Genomic DNA, 21,794 nt, shown 5'->3' with positions numbered 1-21,794 from the left:
TTCTTTTGTTGGATTGGATTCTATTCCACAAAATTCCTTGAATGCAAACACTTAAGAGAGAGATGGTTCTCATTATCTTTCTTTTACGTCATTGGAATTCGATGAATCCAAATACACACAAGTGGCGTCAAGTGGTTTACCTCGCTGAACTCTCCAATTTCTATCTATAGACTTTGAACTACTGAACCACAACCCTGTGAACACCCCAAAATTTTCAAAGATTTATAAAAATGACCCTTTTGCCCCTGGTTTCATTTTCTGAGAAAACCAAAGCTAAATTTTGATCATTCTTCAGATTTTCTGAATTAAAATCCATATTGATATATTCAAAATCGACTCCGGATCCGAATCCAGTACTTTAAATCCATATTTCCTCAAAATTCGGATCAAAACCCATTTTTAAAGAAATTTTCTCAAAATAGCTCTTAAATTCTCAGAAAAAATTCCCTTTTGTAAATATTTTTTGCAAAAACACAAAAAAAAAATAGTTTTAACCTTTGTTTTCTCACAAACTTTAGGATTTTATTCTAAAAATACAAAAAAATAGAAAGGTAAAACAAAAACCAAAAAAATGGAAAATTTCAAAGAAAAATGAATGAGTTTAAACTTTTTAAAGTCGATTTTGCTAAAAAATTCATTCTTAAACCATTTTTTATGAAATATTTTGTTAAGGGAGCCTCTTTTTGGAAAAACCAAAAAGTTTTCACAAATAAACCCTAATCGCCCCCCTCTCGTTCACGCTCGAAACCCTTATCGCCCAGCCGCCTTCTCCTTCTCTCGTCTCAGCCTTCACAACCAACCTCCATCGCCCTCCATCTTCCCAAGGCCTTTTCTCTCCCATCGTCGATTCCCAACGGCCTTTCTTCCCGAATTTTCTTCCCCTTTCTTAAAAGGGCACGCAGGGAACCCCTTTACATCATCCGTCTTCACCCCATCATGCGTCACGTTCTTCCCCTCTTCCCTTCTTCCCTCTGTTCCCCTTTCCCTCCTGAACATCTTTTTTTTTTTTTTGCGAACTGTTGAAGAACAACATCTCCTCTGCAAGAGACCACATCGCCACTCTCCCACATCGACTTTCGTCCATTGCAAACAGCCTCCATTAGTGCTTTCCACCCCCCCCATTATTTTCATTAAGATCAGTTCTTTTTTTTTTTTACTTAAAGCATCCATCGTTGGTATCCATCTTCACATTGGCAACGGCATCGTTTCCCTGAAAATCGTGGACCAACCTTTCCCCTTTATATTATCTTCTGCCATCTTCAGCATAATCAACGGAAGGAGACGGAGATTACTGCAAAACCCCCCTGGAGTTCAGTCAATCCGTGAATCCTCAATCGCAGATCTGATTATCCGTTGTAACACGCCATCTTACCTCCTTCAGAGCATCTTGATTCCCCTTCATTTTTCTCAGATTGGTGGTAAGTATCTCTACCTTCTGGCTTTCTCTCTTTTCTCCTCTTTCTGTTTTCTCTGAATCTTTCTGTTCCTACTTCTTTAAATGCATCTTTGGTAAGCATCGATTTGCTTATAGCAAATCGATTTACCTAGATGCAACAGCATGAGGAATGCTTATGTTCCGACATCCTTTTCTTTTGAATCTCATTTTTTTTTATCACCCTGTGTATTGCAAATTTGTAGCCCTTTTTTTTTATTTCTGTCCTGCATCTAATTTCCAATTCTAGTTTTGATAATAATGATTGCGATTTTGATTCTTTTTTTTCTTCTTGATATCCTAATTCTATTGTGATTCACATCCACATCGTTCATGATACCTTTTGATTGTCACTAGGTGTACGCTTATATATTCATATGTTTCCCATTTCATATACATCATCTTATAACGACCCATCAGAGGTCCTCCATTGGGCGTCAATATCGCCTTACCATTTCATTGAATGCCACTCAGGTGTTTGGCATTTTGGTTATCACTTGGCTTTTGTCATCACCTGGAATCACACACTCGTCACACTTAAATAGCATGAATCTCCTGTAACCCTCACTTTATGCATTCTATCAGGATTTAATCCTATCGAGTTTTCATTTTTTTTTATCACTTTCTTTTTATTGTTTCCTTTCCATTTTTTTTAGTGTACAGCTCTCTATTAATGCCTTCCTAAGTCTTCACAATTGAGGATCTGGAATGGTCCATTCATCTCTGCACTTTCCTCCACGCGTTTTCCTCTGAACCAGACCCTCATAGCCAGTACAATACAAACTGACACTTAGGGCATTCAATAGTTCGCCCAGTCCATAACATCCGATTCCCTGTCTCATCAACCCTTTGATCATTTTTGCAGGTTTTATTTATGTTAAGTTATTTTTTTTTCTGTAAATAAAAAAATTGTGATCATCGAAATTTTTTTTTTCCTCTCTTGTTGGTTTCTCTCTCTTCCTTCTCTTTTCCTTTTCTAACCTCTATTTTCCTCTTTTTTGAACTCCTTCCCTCCCACAGTAGAGAGATAGAGAGAGAGAGAGAGAGCAAAGCCATGCCCCCACTGAACCTATGGCGCCACCACCTCCACTCCCTCCCCACCAAACGCCTCTTCCTCGCACCCCCTCCCTCTCTCATCCACACCCCCTCCGTCGACCAAACCGACCTTCTCCGGGTGCCCAACCTCGACGCCTTCACTGTGACCCCTCCCATCTCCGGCTGGCCCTCTCTGCTCTCCCCTCGCCGCCTCATCCGCATGATCAGCCGCCAGCAGAACCTCGACCTCGCTCTCCAGATCTTCGACCACGCCGGCAAGTACCACAAGGGCTTCTCCCACACTTCCGAAACCTACTCCGCCATGATCGAGCGCCTTGCCCGCGCCCGCGAATTCGATGCCATGGAGTCCCTCTTCCGTCGGATGAAATCCGAGGGCGTTCGCGGCAGCGAGATCGTCTTCATCGTCGCAATCCGCAACTACGGCTTCGCGAACCGGCCCCGGCCAGCCGTCCGGTGCTTCCTGCGCATGCCGGAATTCGGCGTCAATCGATCGGTCCGCTCCTTCAACACTCTCCTCAACGCCATGGTCCAGACGAAGCGCTTCGACCTTGCCCATTTCCTGTATAAGAACGCCCGAAAATTGGGCGTTGTCCCGAACGTGTTCTCGTGCAACATTCTCATCAAGGCGCTCTGCAAGATGAACGATTTGGGCGCCGCGCTCCGGGTCATGGAGGAGATGCCTGGGCAAGGGTTCGTCCCCAATGCGGTCACCTACACGACGGTCCTCGGCGGGCTCTGTGCGGTCGGCGATCTCCAGAAGACGAGGGAGATCTTCGACGAGATCCGGAGCAAAGGGTGGGTTCTCGACGCGATCAGCTACACCGTTCTGATAGATGGGTATTGCAGGAACATGCGTTTGATCGACGGCGTGAAGCTTATGGACGACATGGAGGAGAATGGTGTTCTTCCTAACGACGTTACGTATAGCGTCGTGATTGAAGCGTTGTGTAGGGAGGGGAAATGTGGGGAGGCACTGAATCTACTGAACGATATGCTGGAGAGGAGGTTTCTGCCTTGTTCAGCCCTTTGTTGTAAGGTTATCGATTTGCTGTGTCACGAGGGGAAGGTGGACGAGGCATCCTCGTTGTGGAAGAGGCTGTTGAAGAAGAATTGCACGCCGGATAATGCAATCTCAAGCACGCTCATATATTGGCTCTGTAAGCAGGGGAAACACAAGGAAGCGATGAAGCTCTTCAACGAATTCGAGCGAGGTTCGATACCGAGCATTCTAACGTACAATGCACTTATATCAGGGATGTGCGAGAATGGGGAGTTGCAGGAGGCGGGGAGATTGTGGGATGATATGATTGAGATGGGGTGCACTCCAAATGTTCATACATATAATACGCTGATCGGGGGGTTCTGTAAATCGGGTAAGACCGATGAAGGTGTGAAGATATTAGAGGAGATGATTGAAAAAGAATGTATGCCAAATAAGTTTACTTTTGCTGTTCTAATTGATGGTTTATGTGGGAAGAACACGGAGGGTATCACAGAGGTGCTTCTGGCTACATTCAATAGAGGGGTCCTTCTTGATGCCGACTCTTGGAGGGTGTTTGTCACCAAGGTTGTTGGTGGTTCTGAGGCTTGGACACACACTCTTGATGGTATCGTTGGGATTTGATTGCAAGTGTCATTGTGATTGGAAACTGCGGATTCAGGGGCCTCACCCGTGAAGTCATCCCACCTATGATACGACCAATTGGGAGAGAATCAATAGGGAAAGTGATTTATCCTTACTGCGTTGGGCATGCATCCCTCCTTTGCCTTCCTGTACCCTTATGGCTGGAAACTAGATCACTTATCTCCGGTGGAGTGGGAGTTAAAGTCTTGAATGAGCTCAATCCCTTCGATTCTTCAAATGTGTAACGAATCTGTTGTGCCTGTGCTTAATTCTTCCTCACCATGAATCATGCCCGACATTGAAGCGTTTGCAATGATGAGAACCTCTGTTTGTTGATTCACAGAGAGTTTATATGTGTCATGGGAAGAATTGTGGTTGCAGTTCGCTTGCCTCACCATGAAGATAGTGATTTCATCTCATTTGCTTGATGGGATGATACTCTCATCAACTTGATGGATCGATGTTTGGTAGATGTTTAAGTTTGGCAGCTGTCTAACTGTGCAAAGGAGGCAGAATGGTTAGAGAAATACTTAGTCGGTAGATAGTTTCAGCATGCTTCATTCGCTCTTTACTCATAAACTACTACGTTGTTCTACTGGTTAGGTAACAATTTTGGCTCTCATGGACATGGTTATACTTGCTACAGCTTGAAAGAGTTGAAAGGGTTCATGGATGCCCTTTATTGATTGATTTTAATATGAATAGAACATCACAATGTAGTTCTTGTGTAGAAAAAAATGTACTTATTTAATGGAAATTCTCACGGTGGTTCATGTTGGCGTTTGTAAAACATAGTTTAGTATTTTACAGTCAATGTAAACAGAATTATTTGGTGTATCAAACACTTCTTTGTTCTCTTTAGATATGTTCCTTCCCCTTGCTGACTATAACTAATTGTGTAGCACTAGAGTGCAACTCTCTATTGATGCGTGTTTTAGTTGGCTCAATTGTCGTCCTTAGATCATTAGGCATGCTATTAATTTCTTTTGCTGGGCATTAGTGGGATTTGTTTGGATATTTGTGTACTTTGTTTGATGATATATGCCGTTAAATTTGCATGTCATCTTACTCATGAGTCATCGATCAATTTTTTCCAATTAGACTTTCCTGGGTGTGGTATTCCGGACATTAAGGCATTAGGAGATGTAGTTAGTCCTTTGCAGGACTGTTCTATGAGGAAACTATAACTTGCTGGTTCTCCAGCATGAGGAAGAAAACAGCAAAAAAGATGGTACCTGAAATGGATGCTAGGTTTTTATTATAATCAATCTAGGATTCCATTTGGTTAGGATTCTCAAAGCCTATGTCATAGGGACTCGGCCAACTAGGTGCTGCACCCGCGTTGACGCGATGCAGTTAGTCTGACCCTGTGCGGTCAACGCGATTCCATTTGGTTAGGATTCTAGGTGCGGCACCCGGTGCGGTCAACCTGACCCTAGGTGTGGTCAATGCACCCAGGGTCATTTATGTCCAACTTTTGGACTATATATATATATATATATATATATATATATATATATATATATATATATATATATATATATAATTTTTTATATTTTTGCCGCACCCCCGCACCCAAGTTTTTTGAAAGTGCCGCACCCTGCACTGGCACCCGCACCCGCACCCATGTGACATAGCTCAAAGCTTATAGTTTGGAATTGTAAGTGGAAAATTGGAAGACATAGTTGGGCAATGGGATCTCGTGCACTGACCAGTTGTTAACTTGTTACCAATGCTAAAAATGTTGCACCCATTTCTCTATCAAATTGCCCCGTATTATATATGGAAGCATATTGCTTATTAGTTCAAATATGGGAGATTGAAATCCTGCATTCAAAGGACCATTTATTGTTTGAAATCTTAGATAAAAGGTAAAATTGTGTGCATTCCCTGAAAGAATATGACATGGCAGACTTTCTTGGCTCTATGGAGCTAAATATTATCTGTGGCATCAAGCATCATGTTGTTTTGTTATTTGAATGAGCTTGTCCAGCAAGCAGCCATGTTGTCAATGATGTTGACAACCAATATTGTTTTCGGGTAGGCGTTGCACCCATTGAAAATAAGATGAGAGAGAATCGTTTACGGTGGTTTGGACATATTCGGCAAAGGCCTAATGATGCTCCAGTTAGAAGGATGGAGAAATGGGAAAATATATTAGTTAAAAGAGGTCGGGGTAGGCCTAGGAAGACATGGATGAAGATGATAGGAAAGGATATGAATGCTTTGAACCTCACCGAGGACATGTCATTGGATAGAAATGATTGGAGGAGAAGGATTCATGTGGAAGACCCAGAATGATTTTCTTTTTTAGTTCATATCGCCGACCCCAATTGTTTTGGGATGAAGGCGTAGTTGTTGTTGTTGTTGTACTTCTTGTATATCTACACTGCACAACCAAAGTGTAAAGTTAAGAAGTAGGTGTTTTCGGGAAGCATGGTGAGTTAAGATCATGAAGATGGGAAGTTTCTAATTTTCCATATATAAAATATTCAAGTATAATAAATGTTATGGAAGTGTCAGATGCATGTCATCTCAGTTAGAAGATGATACTCATTGCTCATCTGTCTGAAGCGTTCTAACTATCACTGCTTCTTGCTTCATGGATGGCTGTTATCAATCAGCTAAATAAGTATTTCTGCTTTACATATAGAAATATGGATATGTGAGAGTTAGGCTCTATGATATTTGTAATCTATCCTCCAAACAAGATGAGATGTTTGGGTACTGATCGGTCTCTTTGTTGTCTGGTGCTGACTCATGCTAAGCAATGTTTGCATGAAAAAACTATGGGGTTCCATAATGGCTAGCTATGTCACAAAGATAAGGGCACACCCCCACATGCGATGCAAGTTCCAAAACTTTTGAAAAATAGGATGCAAGGATAAATATTCTCTATTTTTTAATCAATGAATTTTTTCTATGTATATTAATTTATAAAACACACACATTTGTTTTAAGCTTGTGCTTTTTGATAGGCATTTGATAGGCATAGACCTTTCCAGTGCAATTACGGATGCTTCTTCTGCAAGGGAAACCACCTCACACGTGAGTGTCCCAATAATCCCAATAATGCGAATAGGACCGTCAACGCCGCTCGCGTGGAGGAGGAGAAAAAGGAAGAAGAGCCCAAAATGGGGGCCTTGCAGATGCTCAACGCCTTAAAGGGATCGACTGCTGGCAACTCCAGCGTTAGCAAGGAGTTGATGTACCTGGATGTTGTAGTCAATGGGAGAGCCACTAAGGCTATGGTGGACACAGGTGCCACCCACAATTTCGTTTCGCAAGAGGGGGCATTCAGGGATAGAGAGGGAATGCCTTTCACAACCATCGTTCAGGAGATAGAGAAAGAAAGGCCTTCGATTCGAGAAAAGGGAGAGCCGCATGAAGCGGTTAACTCCGAGGCCAAGCCCATCCTTGGAGTGGCCAAGGGTGTGGAGATTCAAATCGAGAGTTGGAAAGGAGACACCAACTTCTCCGTGGCCCCATTAGACGATTTTCAAATGAGAAAAGGTATGGAATTCCTTAGTGCCGCTAAGGTAGTCCCTATGCCGCACCTACGGGCGGTAGGCATCCTGGATGAGAAGACGCCTTGCATGGTGTCTACTACTAGCAACGGCAAGGCAAAAATGCCTATGATCTCAGCCCTACAACTAAATAAGGGCTTGAAGAAGGGGGAAGACACCTTGGTAGCATTGAAGGATGAGGGGAGCGAGTTGGCCCAGGATGTCCCACCAGTTCTTGAGGACGTATTGCGTGAGTTTGCGGATATGATGCCCGCCGAATTACCAAAAAGGCTACCTCCTAGGAGGGAGGTAGACCATCAGATTGAACTAGAGCCAGGGTCCCCCCGGGATCCTGCTATGGTCCCTTATAGGATGGCACCGCCAGAGCTAGCTGAACTAAGGAAGCAACTCAATGAGTTACTCGAAGCCGGCTACTAATAGTTAGGCCCTCAAAGGCACCATTTGGAGCCCCTGTGTTGTTCCAACTCAAGCATGACGGCACGAAGTGATTGTGCGTAGACTATCGGGCTTTGAACAAGATCACTGTTAAGAACAAGTACCCACTGCCACCACCACCACTATTAAGGTAGTAGGCGGCGGACCTCTTTGATCAATTGGGTAGAGCGAGGTACTTTTCAAAGCTGGACTTGCGCTCAGGGTATTGGCAAGTTCGCATCGCTGAGGGGGATGAGCCGAAAATGACTTGTGTAACGCGATACGGGGCATTCGAGTTCTTGGTTATGCCCTTTGGACTAACCAACGCGCCGGCCACCTTCTCCACCTTAATGAACAAGATCTTCTACCCTTACCTCGACCGCTTTGTGGTAGTATACTTGGATGACATCGTGGTGTACAACGACACCCTGAAGGATCACTCTAAGCATCTACGCACCGTCTTTAAAGCTCTTCGAGACAACGAGCTCTATGTGAAGAAAGAGAAATGCTTGTTTGGACAACAAGAGATAACTTTTTTGGGCCATGTTGTGGGCGGAGGCAAACTACGCATGGACGAAAGAAAGATGAAAGCTATCAAGGATTGGGAGCCGCCCACCAAGATTGCCGAATTGCATTCTTTCCTGGCTAAGCTAATTATTACCGACGTTTTCTCAAGGCGCTATTAAGCCCTAATCACCGCTCCATTGACGGATTTGCTCAAGAAGGACCACAAGTGGGAATGGTCCTCCGAATGCCAAGCCGCATTCGACAATCCTTAAGGAAGCCGTCACCAGCGAACCCGTGCTTCGCTTGCCTGACCACTCTAAGTCTTTTGAAGTGCACACTGACGCCTCTAACTTTGCTATTGGCGGTGTTTTGATGCAGGAAGGTCATCCCATAGCTTTCGAGAGCCGCAAACTAAATGACACAGAGAGGCGGTACTCCGTGCACGAGAAGGAGATGACAGCAATAGTGCATTGTTTGCGAGTGTGGCACCACTATTTGCTTGGGGCACCGTTCGTCGTGAAGACTGACAACGTCGCCATGAGCTATTTTCAGACCCAACGGAAGCTAAGCCCTAAACAAGCTCGATGGCAAGAGTTCCTGGCTGAATTTGATATGGTCCTCGAATACAAGTCTGGGAGGACCATATCAAATGGTTGCCGATGCACTAAGCCGAAAGGCAGAGTTGGCTGCCTTACAAGCCCCAGAACCTGTGGTAGCTCGCGTACAAAGCACTCTCCTCGATCGGATCCGCGAGGGCATGAAGCACGACCCTGCTGCCCAGAACCTTACTACCGGCAAGACTAAGAGATTTTGGCTAAGGGACAGATTGCTTCTTGTGAAGGGTGAGCGCATCTTCGTTCCGCGATGGGACTCGCTACAACGCGATTTGGTCAAGGAGTGCCATGATACCAAGTGGGCCGGTCACCCAGGACAACACCGGATCCTTGCTCTTTTGGAAAGGGCCTACTATTGGCCCCAGATGCGGACCGATGTTGAGGAATATGTCAGGACTTGCCTTGTCTGCCAGCAAGACAAGCCCAGCCATTTGAAACCGGGTGGTTCTAACGAACCCCTGCCCATCCCGAGCCGTCCATGGAGAGCGTCTCCATGGACTTCATCATGGCCCTACCCAAGGTCGATGGGTACGGTTCCATCATGGTGGTAGTGGACCGGTTTTCAAAGTATGCTGTCTTTGTTGCCACACCACCCACCTGTAGCGCTGATCATGTGGCCCAACTATTTGTTAAGAATGTGGTTAAGTATTGGGGACTTCCAGAAACTATTGTCAGCGACCGCGACCCTAGATTCACGGGACGATTCTGGACGAAAGTGTTTCGCTTGTTGGGGTCAGAGTTACACTTCTCCACGAGCTTCCATCCCCAGACCGACGGGCAGACCGAACGGATTAATGCCCTACTTGAGGAAGACCTACGACACTTCGTCAATGCTAACCAGCGTGATTGGGTTCATCTACTAGAGCCCAGTTTTGCTATAACTTGCATAAGAGCGAAGCGTCTAACCACAGTCCGTTCGAGCTTGCTACTGGACAACAACCACTCACACCACACCTCGTCGCAGCCAAATACCAAGGAAAGAGCCCTGCAGCTCACCAATTTGCTAGAGACTGGCAGGAGCAGACTGATCTTGCCAAAGCTTACCTCAACAAGGCTGCAAAAAGGATGAATAAATGGGCCGACGACTACTAATAATTATTGCGCCGACCCGTAGAGTATCAAGTGGGGGACTTGGTACTCCTCAAGCTACATCCAGAACGGACGATGGTCTTCCGCGGCAAACACAAGGGACTCATTCGAAAATATGATGGGCCCTTCCCCATATCAAGAAAGTGGGAAACGCCGCATACCGACTGGACCTTCCCCCAGTCTACAACGTGCACCCCGTCTTCCATGTGAGCAGTTTGAAGCCATATCACGCCGATGAAGAAGACGATAGCAGAAACATACCGCAGCGGCCGCCAGCACCACTTCTCACCATCTACTCCAACGACGTGGACTACATCATCACCCACCGCAACAGCACCAGAGGCAGAGTTAAAGAGTACCTCGTGAAGTGGAAGGGACTACCGGACAACGAAGCCAGCTGGGAGGACGCCGCCAAGCTTCAACAATTTCCGCAGCAAGTAGCAGAATATCATCAGCGGCTAGAGCTCGACGAGGGCGTCGAGGACTTCGGCGGGGGAGGAATTGTAACGGCCCACCAACGGGTGCACCAATCCCACCAACCACCGCGCTAGCCTTGCGTGGCTAGCATGGCCCAAAGGGCTTGTAAATATGTATATATGTGCAGCACATACCCTTGTTAGGCCAAACCTAAAGCCCTGCGTGGCTCACAAGGGCCGCTAGGCCTTGTAACCATAGCCCTGCGTGGCTTGCATGGGCCAATTGGGCCGTGTAACGCATCCAAAAAGCCTCCCTTGGCAAAATGAGGCCACCTTGAGGTCCCCCAAAATTTGTATGGTTCCTCAAGGGTGTCACTCGCATGACGCTCGGTTTCTTGGTGTCATAGGACAGGTTCTTGTTGGCAATATGCCAAAAGCCTTGGAATGCCACCCGGCTCGAGCCATGAACTGGAGGGAGGACCATCCGCTTTTAATGCATTGCTCGACTCATCAGATTGGGTGCCATAGGCCAGGAGATAATCAGTATGAGGCGGTAGCCAGTCCCAGTATATTGGAGCATCACCACATCTCGGATGTCAAGATTATTGAGGATAAGACGGAATCTTCGGTCATTCCCTTTCCGCGTATCGCCGGATCAAAACAAGGAATGGATGGAAATATCTATCGAATGGAGCAGGGCATTAGACTAGACAGACTGATTAGAGGAGTTACGACCACCGGCCGGTCGGTCGCAAGAGAGATCAGCCTCTACAGACAGTTGCCGGATAGGAAGGCCTTTTTCAGGAGATTGGCCAATAGCTCCCTCCAAAAAGCAAATGAATCCATAAACGAAATGGATCTTAACGAAGAGGCATCAACGTCATCAAGGAAGCTCTTCCTTTTTCCAATCAAAAAAATAGAGGAGACATTGATTAGCTGAGGAGTGGGGCCGTCTACCGGTCCATTGGGAAGTGAGAAAAGGTTGAATTGAGCCCTACCTATTAAGTCGTCACGTAAAGAGAGTGACTGGTCGGTCCTCCACAATGGGTACCCCCTTCGGGGAAGCCCAATCTCTGTTTCCTCCCCTCCCTTCAATGGTAAAAGGGACCGTACTAAAAAAGAGCCCAAGCCATTCTCCTTCTGGGCCGGTGACGAAGGTTTCTCAGCAGTCTGGATGGAAGGGTGGTGTAGGTTCGATTGGGGGTGATTTCACTGCTCCTAGTCTGGGCTCTCGGTCGACAAAATCTTCTGGATTGTTTCAGAATCAAACGCTGCTGCTCTGGAGGGGGAAGGGGCTACTGATCATCCTTTACTGATGTATGGTTCGTTCGGACAGAGCCAACCCTGTCTTCTGGGGCGGCCCCCCATCCAACCTGGTGGGGGCAGAGCCTGCGGTTCTTGCAAATCTGCCCCCTTGGTGAAATCAACTATGTTAAACCAGGAGGTAAATGCAGCAAATAAGTTGAATAATAGCCAGGCAGAGAAGGAGAGCATGACTCTGAGAGTGACGGATCAGATCCCATGTTCTGTTCTTGCACAGGCATTTTTATCTAGGGGTAAGTTTGGAGATGATATGAGCCTGAACCGAGTAGATAAGTTCGAATGGTCTTCTTTTCTTTATTTCAGTCAAAAACAGGTATGGAGGGTCGAGAATCAAGCTTTCTTCAATAGACTCTGAAGTGACGGAGGTTGATGGGGAAAGGTGCATTGTCTATCCCTCAGAAGAAATATGGGAAGATGGAAAGGTGGAAGAACGCCATGGTTGGCTACACTCTGGGCCCTACAACTATCTGAAACAAGTCAAACAATCAACCTGGAAGTGAAGAGGTGAGGTTAGTCTATATTCCCTTGAGAATGGATTTGATTTTGCTAGCCTTAAGTGAGAAAGAAAGAATGAATGAAGGAGACCGGGCCTTGGTTTGTCAATGGGAGACTAATCGTGTTAAAGGAATGGTGCTGCTCCTTTGATTTGGAAAAGCCCTTCCTTCCATTTGTCCCAATCTGGGTGAAACTTCGCTAAAACAGTAAAGGTTTGGGGCTCCGGGGAAATTCTATGCTCAGCAGAATTGCTAGCCAACTAGGAAAACCTTTGTGGTGTGACTCAGCAAACTCCTATGCTGCTCGCTACGTTCCCTCCGCTCGCTGCTCTCAGCTACGAGCTACGCTTGTAGAAGCGAGTAGCAACAAACGTTAGTCGTCGCTAACACGCCTTGTAGTTTTGAAGCTTATTCGGATAGCTCGCCCGGTGCAGTCTCCTTCCCCAGGAGCCATAGCCCAGCTACACTACCACTACCCGTGAGATGGAAGTAGGGCACTTCACTCACCTCAGAGTGAGTGAGATGATCCAAGTAGTGTAGGGGAGTTCGGATACAATCATACCACCAGAGATCAAAATCTTTCTAGGGGTCAGTGGCGGAGACCACTCTTCTAATAAATGATCTATCTATCGGCCGCTTTCCGAGCGAAGACCTCCTTGGTCACCCAGCATGGCAATGCTCAACAATGAGATGATACGAGCTTTCCTCCTGTCGCTTTCGGACGTTTAGCTTGGACCCTCACCACATTATTTCGCGTCACCTACCGCCTAGTCGTAGTCCCGGTCATCATTTCACTCGGGGCTCCCATGCTTCGCATCACATCCGTCTCTGGAGGCATCCAGACCATCACTTGTGATTCATCATTCTGATTGGACCCAATAATGCCGTCATTGGTAAAGTATATTTCTGATTTATCATGAACGGGCCCTCTCCCTCTTTGGTTATGGTTGGCCTTCCCTAATCGGGGTGTGCTAACCTGCTACGAAGTGGGGATGGGTTGAGGGTGGCTCCTTAATGCGCTTGTCCTCCTCCTTATTGATACTATTTTCAAATAGAGGAGTATGATTAGTATTGGGGAGGGTGCGACTGGCTGGCAGAGGAATGGGTGGTTAAGTCTTCGTACCTTAGGATTCTCCGAAAAAAAAGGTGTTGGACTATGGGACTCCATGGGAAGTCCTTCTCTGGCTTCCTATCGTACGAGTTCCATTCGCTCAATATGAACTTTCTTCGAAGATACGGCGTTCTATTTCAGTGTGACGATCGGTTGCGCCGCGACCCCTTTGGCTCTGGGTGAGCTAGGGGATACTGGTCAAAAACACTTCCTTTATGCTTGATATTCTTTTCTTTGGGAGGATAGTAGACGCACTGTCCTTTGGCTATAAAAAGAAGGCAACCTTATTTTGACTTGTGTACTATAAAGTACTCTTTCTCCTTCCCGTCCCGCAAGGGAGCCGTGAAATCTTATCTCTTTCCCACTTTGTTCTTTTTTTATGTTTTTTTTCTTGTGTGTGTGCGCGCCTACTACTATTAAGGTGGTGGTGGTGGTCTATGCGTCTATAGGAAAAAGTATTGCTGTACTGATTGATTGACGCCTGTCTGTTCTCTCAGCTAAGCTTGAAGGCAAGGGTATAGATCGGCTAGGCCAGAGAGACAGGCCGGTTCTCGTCACTCACATGATAGTGAAGCGCCACTTCCTAAATCAAGTCATTGAAGGCTCGAAGGATCTTAAAAGCAGAAAGTCTTTCCGGAAACAGAGAAATTCTGCTTTTAAGAAAGCATTACCATTCTGAAAGGCAAAGTGTTTTGACGCGGCAAGCATATCAAGCAAGCAAGCAAGCAAGCAAGCATCAAGCTCAAGCGCTCAAGCTCGTCAAGCGAGGAGTCAATGAGGAGCATATCTCTAGATCTTGATCTAAGGGAAAGCAGCCAGTTGGTTCGGGCTGTTAGTCAAGTCAGGTCCTACCCGGCAAGCCATCCAAGCGAGTTGGTCTGACGTCTGTGATGAAAAAAAACGCCAGTAGCGCGGGACCTACTAGGTGGGCCCGCCAATTATTGATATGCTGACTTGACCAACTACTAAACTCTACGAGAAAGTCAGATAAAGATCTATCCGATCAGCCATTGCTCCCGAACTGTGGCACAACCAATAAGCCTTTACTGATGGCTAGGCTAAAGCTCTATATACGATCGAGCTCTAGATGAATAGTTATCGGGTCATTCGTGTGTTGCAAGCCGATCGGCACAACCAAGATCTCTGTTTCTCGTCAAGCACGAGAGGTGGTATCTCAAACTTTCCTGCATGAGCTAATCTGTCTGCTCTAGTTCAGTAAGGGGGAGGTTTCTCGAATCTCGTCAAGCTAGAGAGTTTCTCGTCCCGCAAAGCCCGTTGGATTGGATAGTCTCATTGGTCTGTTGGGTCGGAAGGTCTAACGCGAACGTCTAGCGAATGTCAAGCGAAGGTCTAGCGAACAAGCAAGGAAGGAGCAAGGTAAGACGGCCGATAGAGCGAAGGGTTCTTTTTTTCATCTATCTCTTTTCCCTGGCTCTTAGGCCTTTGACGGCTAGGCAACAAGTCCAGTCCGTCTTTCTTGTAGCTCGTGCTTGTGCCTCGACGTCTGCCTTCCTGGGGCTCTCGCTCCTGCAATCAATATCTCTTTCTGTTTGGTCTGTTCTTTCTCTCCGACGGTCAGCAAGAGTTTTTTAGTCTGTACCTTTCTCTTAGGTCTAGGGGGCGGCAACGCCTTTAGGCTCCTTATCCCGTACTTAGCCGTTGACTATCCGGGGCTTTCCATCTACCTTTCTTCATTGCAGGAGTTTGTTTTAAAATAACTCTTTCTCTCCGTAGGTTCAGGAGCAGGTTAAGTTCCGAAAGCAGAAGAAGTAGCAAGAAGGCAAGAGTAGACAACAGTATCCGCTTCTGCTCCCGCTCCGGAAATCTAGGTTCCCGCGTTCAGGCAACAGGAAACAAAAGCAAGACAGAGGAAGAAGATAGAGCGCCGGTACAGGGGTCGTAGTCAGGCTAGAGAAGACAGAAGGCGAAAGAAGAAGCAAGAGTATAAGGCAGGACAGGGGAACCTTTGATTGGGAACCTTCTTTTCCTGCTTGCCGGGTGGAAAGGATAGCGAGACTCGGTTCGGATCGGGTGCAATTGCTCCTTCCCCAGTGCTGTCCTGGGCCCTTGTGTCCGATTGGTAACCAGAAACGACGAAGAAGCCATTTCTTTCTCGTTTTTCCGTCCGTCTTTTGTTTGGGTGCCTTGAAATGAGGATTCCCTTCCGCATCGATGGAACCATCGATCCCGAGTGCCCGAAACGTTCCACCCCGAGTTACGGCTTTTTCATGTGTAGGCAGGAGAGCAATCAAAAAGTCATTTGCCTATCTATTCTAACGAACGAAGGTGGATTATAGAACACTCTACGCTCGCAGTAGGAAAGAGTGGTCTAGTCCATTCTGTACATTCACCTACTTCTAAATCGAATTGGTGTAAATTGTTATTCATCAGGACAGGCGACATGGGGCTTCCTTGCGGAAAACCAATGTGTGTCTTGTGGAGCCTTTTTTTCAAGAAATTCCGACTAAGCAACGTGGGAAAAAGTCCCTCATAGGAGATTCTGTAAAAGCAACTGACGCGCCGGGACTCCCTCATCAACCTTCCCCCTATGTTACTTGTGCGAAGAAAGATGGAGTCCCGCGCCCTTTCTTGAACCCGTGAGAGACCATTTCCCATTTCATAAAAGATTTGTTGTCTTTTTTTCCCGACGAACTAATCTGTGTCTTCCATGGTGGAAACGTGGACTGGGCCGACCTGTTAGGCGACGTGATCCTTGCTGTCAGGCTTCGCCCACATTCCTCCCTCGTCCTTTAAAAGCTTCTAGCCGGATAGAGGCCTTTCTTAGGCATATGGGCAATACGCCGGCATAGGCCAGGCCGACTTTGCCGGATTGAACGAATGCGACCGAAAAAACACGGTCCTACCGTGAAGCGAAGACCGAAACGGAAGATATGTACCTGGGCAGTGGTGCTCTGAGGGAAGAGGAGCTGGAGAAGACTTCCGAAGCAGGTGGACTCCCTTGATAAGATGATTCAATTTCGAGGAAAGGTAGGAAGGGCCCTCGGAGTTGGAGTGGCGTCTGAATACATAATACGGGACTCGCCGGAAAAAGTCAATTTTCTTTCTGACGGAGGGAGGGGCTATAGGTTCTAGCTTTTTTCTTTCGACAGGAGAGGAGAAAGATAATGGTTTTTTGCTGCTCTCCTACTTTGGAAGTGAGGGATTGCTCCCATGGAAGAGCAAGCCCGATCGATGGAGCAAATGCAGCATCATGTGTTTCAACTGTTCGAGTGAAACCGGTTTATGGAATTGTCTTCTTTGACTTGTAGCTCGAATGGAAGCAAGGGAGGTGGGGTCGGGTGACCCAACCGACCGATCAGGCAAGGATGCATGTTTTGTTTTGAGTTGGTTGCTTCGAGTTCTTTCTTCTTGTTTGTTGAGGAAAGACGAGAGGCCTCAGACTGTTAGGCAACCTGAAAGAAGCACTGACTCGGGCTGGTTGCTTTCCTCCGGTCTAAGGAGCAAGAAGCAGGAGCTCCAATGTAATTGCTGTACCAGCTCAGGAAAGAGCTTTAGGGAACACTCAGGCAACAGGTTGTAGCTCTCAGGTAGCAGGGAACTGTTCCAATTCACGTTCCTTTGCCTCGCTCGTGTACTTGAGCTCGCTCTATTCGATACTGGAAACATTATTCGACTTGTCTAATAATCAATCCCGCCACCAATGGCTTACGCCACTTTCGTGAAGCGCTGAGAATACACACAGTGTTGGGCGAATCTACTAGTTAGTTGGTCCTCCCTGTTGATCAAATCCCATCCTTCGAAGCTCTTGTGCGTTGGGGGACTGGCTTGGGCCTTGATCCTTTTTGGCGTTTAAAAAAAACAGTCAAGTTGTCTCGTACGGCTGTATGTAGATAGCGGTTCTCTCCTTCGGACTGGGCGCTCCGCGTTGTTGTTCCAATTCCACAGCTTCCTTCGTTGGTCTGGATGGGCCTACGTCGTATGCAGGTAGAAAGAGTGCTTCCCGCTCTCCTTCGTCAACCACCGTATTGATTCTCCTTCGGTTTAATGCGCAGTTTTCTCCCGGGCTCCAGGTCTGATTCTCGCTTCACTCGAACTCGTTTCGATTATAAAATAAAGATTGCTTTGCTCCTTTTGAGTGCGAATATAATTCCTTTTGGAGATATTGTTTTCTTTCTGTCGACTTCTTTTGGTTTTTGGATTTGCACCTTGAATCTGAAAGAAAAAAGGTTCCAACGAGGAACTGATATCTTTCCCAGCCTCGTCTCCCTAGGTTTGTCCCACTAATCGATCGGGTTCGTCTTCACTTGGAGTCTTCCTATTGGCTGGTACGTGTTGACTAGAAAGTTCTGAGGTTGGTTTGGTTCGGTTTAGGGCAGCCTCAACTTGCTAGGAAGTTCGCACAATCACGTCCCTTTGCCTGTCTCTCTTCCGGGCTTTCCGCTATAGGAGTAGATTGATGTAACTAGCCTTTTGATTCGTTTCTTCTTAGCTATTAGATCGCCCGGAGCTTTTCTAAAGGATGTAGTCTTCTTCGATCACCTTCGTTTACATAATTGGTTATTTCATTTCGTTCTTCTTCCATTATGTAAGAAAGTTTGATTCTTAGTCGCTTATCCTTGCCGCTAGCTGTGGCTCTGTTATTGTAGATTGACATTTCATTGTTTTTCTTCTACAACGCTGGCATCCGATTAGATTCTCGTTGTAAACCAACGTCAAGGGCTTGGTCATCGCCTACCAATCACCATAAGTCTGCCTCCCCCCAAGAAATACACTTTAGAATGACGGAACATGTGAGCCTACTTCCGCACTCCTTCTCCTCGCATTCATGATTCGGCGTACCATGATCTGGGAAGGGAAGTTTCCCCGCCATTCTTATTCTTAGCGTTAGAAGAACAGTGGCCTAAACCCGCTATTCCCTTTGTCGAAAAATTGGCATTGGATTGCCATTTTCTTGTTCGATAGTGATGAGCGACAGCCCTATGTACTTCTGCCTCGATAGTGGGAGGAGCCGCCCTGTGGAGTCAAGTTCCGAAGTTCGTTAATCAACCTCAAGGACTGGCAATCATCATCAAAGCCTTTCTTGTCAGAGGAAAAAATGACTAGTTAAGCGTTGGACTCTCTTCAGATTCAAAGACTCTTCCTTAATTAGTGTCACATTTTTTATTCCGTTTTTTGTTTGGGTGCGGCAAAAAGACGGGGTACGAAGTACTCATGCGTCAGGTGCTTTGCAGGGAGAATCCGCTTTGCTGAAAAAGACACGGACTGGAAGCGGAGCTTGGCCGTTGCGTCAGGTTTTCCCATGAAAAAGGTCTAGGCCCGTGCGAAGACTTTTGAAGAAAGTGCCCATGGAAGAAGCTCCAAGGAGTGCTATCGCTTAACTCGTTTAAGGGAACGGCCCTTACGGGTGGGGAAGATTCGATTCCATTTATGGCACGACGTCTTGGGGTGCACTCCCCTTCACATAGAGCACCGATGGAAAAGAAAGACTTCGTACCCCGTCTTAGTGCTTTCGTTAGTGCCGGGAGAGGTTCAAGGGGGAGAGTGGGCTTTTTTGGATAGGACAAATATATGAGTCGGATAGAAAGAAAAACATTGTTGGAATAGACTCAGGACTTAGTTGTGGGTGCACGGTCGATTGATTATCCGCTCGCCTAAGGAAGAAAGGTTGGGTGCCCCGAATCCGAAGATTGATTAAAGCATTCGACCTTTTCATCCCTTTCGTGCTCGGTTCCCCACCAACGACCTATCCCCCATCTGTTCGTTCGAAGTCGAGTGCGGAAAGATGACCCAGACTTCTTGATGACTTCGCTTTTTCCTGTTGACGGTGATTCGAAAGAAAAGAAGACAGGAGAACTCCTTCCCCGTCAGGGGGAGATATCGAATAACCTTAGCCACCCGTAGGAGTCGATCAGTGAAGGGTAGCCAATAAAGAACTACATCCCTTCCATCCGGAGTTAACTAAGAGATGCGGAGCAGGGAGAGGCAAAGGAACGTGAAGCGCTCTGCTCATCTATGAATTCCGTTTTAGCCTTGTCATTATAGCAAAAAGATGGCCATGGGATGTAAGAAAAAGACCGCTTTCTAACGAGGTACGAACTTGTGCGTCTGACTCGTAGCGGCAACAAAGGTACTCGCGAACAAAGTAGCATGGAGGAAAAAAATCGTAGCGGAGAGGCGGCTTATTGCAACAAGCACGTATTCAGTAAGAATCCATGCATAAGGCTTTTTCGTCTTCGCAAGCAAATGGGTCAATTCAATGTAGAGTAGACCTGTAGGCAGTCCAGAACAGACTCCCATAAAACCGTGTCATATTTCGTCCACTTTTGCATGGTTGAGGATGCCCCTTATCTCTGTGGAAGTTTCGCACGAGCTCATGAGCGAAGTTCCTGCCCTTGTTGAATGCAGTTTGGTTGGGGCTGACCAGAGAATGAATCACCTTGCTCAGTCTGATGGCCATTACTTTGGAAAGAATCTTGTAAAGAAAGTTACATAAGGAAATTGGCCTATAGTCCTGCAAGTTGGATGGGTTATCACACGCAGGGTAGACGACGGATGAAAGATCCATTCACCTGCTGATGGACTTTTCCAGTCTGGAATAAATTCAAAGCTGCCTTAGTGACATCAGGTCCTATACCTTACATATGCCAGCAGTGGGGAAAGAATTTCCCATTGAATCCATTAGGCCCAGGGGCCTTGTCAGCATTGATAGACTTAACAGCATCATGAATCTCTTCCGCTTTGACCCCCAGCGCCGTTCTTTGTTCAGTAGATAGCTTCCTGTTGAAAGTTGGAGGGACAACCCTTGACCCATGACTATCCTTACCAATCCACCCTTGGAAATAGTCCACTGCAAGACTTTGATCTCTGCCTCCCCCCTTCTAAGCCATCACTGTCTTGAAGCTTCCGTATTGTTTTCCTGGCTCTCCTCCCGGCTGGAAAGAATACAACAACAACAACAACAACAACAACAACTACGCCTTCATCCCAAAACAATTGGGGTCAGCGATATGAACCAAAAAAGAAATTCATTTAGGGTCTTCCACATGAATCCTTTTCCTCCAATCATTTCTATCCAATGCCATGTCCTCGGTGAGGTTCAAAGCATTCATATCCTTTCCTATCATCTCCATCCAAGTCTTCCTAGGCCTACCCCGACCTCTTTTAACTAATATATTTTCCCATTTCTCCAACCTTCTAACTGGAGCATCATTAGGCCTTCGTCGAATATGTCCAAACCACCGTAAACGATTCTCTCGCATCTTGTTTTCAATGGGTGCAACACCTACCTTCTTACGTATCTCCTCGTTCCGAATCTTATCTTTTATTGTATTTCCACACATCCATCTAAGCATCCGCATCTCAGCTACACTCATTTTTTGAATATGATGTCTCTTGGCAGCCCAACATTCCGTACCATATAGTAAAGCGGGCCTAATAGTCGTCCTATAAAACTTTCCCTTCAACCGCAATGGCATTCTACGATCGCACAACACTCCAGTTGCACTTTTCCATTTCATCCACCCAACCTTTATCCTATGATTTACATCTCCATCAATTTCTCCCTACTTTTGAATGATGGATCCCAAATATTTGAAATAATCATTCACCGGTATTTCTTGCTCACCAAGCTTCACTACACTCCCATCACTACTTCGTTGCTTACTAAACCGACATTCCATATATTCAGTCTTACTCTTACTCAACTTAAAACCTCTAGCTTCCAATGTCTGTCTCCATAATTCTAACTTAGCATTAACCCCAGCTCTAGACTCATCAATCAAAACAATATCATCAGCAAACAACATACACCACGGTACATTTTCTTGAATTGATCTCGTAAGCTCATCCATCACTATCGCAAATAGAAAACGGCTTAAAGCAGATCCTTGATGTAACCCAACCGTTATCGGAAAATTGGTTGTCACCCTCCACAAGTGCGGACATTGGTTACTACTCCTTCATACATATCTTTAATTATACTAATGTACTTGAGAGAAACACCTTTCTTCATCATTGTCCACCAGAGAACGTCCCTAGGTACTCTATCGTATGCCTTCTCTAAATCAATAAAAACCATATGCAAATCTTTGTTCCTCTCTCTATATCTTTCAATAAGTTGTCTAAGAAGATGTATATCTTCCATAGTTGATCTTCCAGGCATAAAACCAAATTGATTCTCCGATATCATGACAACCTTCCTCAACCTAGACTCAATCACCCTCTCCC

General features: G+C 46.1%; 1 protein-coding gene across 3 annotated transcripts in view; it reads left to right on the top strand.

Moving 5' to 3' along the window:
• Positions 1 to 740: 740 nt before the first annotated feature.
• The window catches only part of LOC149836181 (uncharacterized), a 42,847-nt gene continuing 21,793 nt past the window's right edge, over positions 741 to 21,794 (top strand). For 2 of the 3 annotated variants that reach the window (XR_016432401.1, XR_016432400.1), the window contains exon 1: positions 741 to 1,418. Coding sequence is in view for 1 of the 3 variants with exons in the window: in XM_090009042.1 (XP_089865168.1) it covers positions 2,487 to 4,112 (1,626 nt within the window). In the remaining 2 variants the exon portion in view is untranslated. Of the gene's footprint in view, positions 1,419 to 2,452; positions 5,294 to 21,794 lie in introns of those variants that run through there. The other variant, XM_090009042.1, reaches the window with a different exon arrangement.

Source organism: Nuphar pumila, chromosome 6 (assembly GCF_984573655.1).
Source record: "Nuphar pumila chromosome 6, dmNupPumi1.hap1.1, whole genome shotgun sequence".
Lineage (NCBI taxonomy): Eukaryota > Viridiplantae > Streptophyta > Magnoliopsida > Nymphaeales > Nymphaeaceae > Nuphar > Nuphar pumila.
The sequence above is the reverse complement of the archived record's forward strand: the minus strand, read 5'-3'. Positions and strand labels throughout refer to the sequence as shown.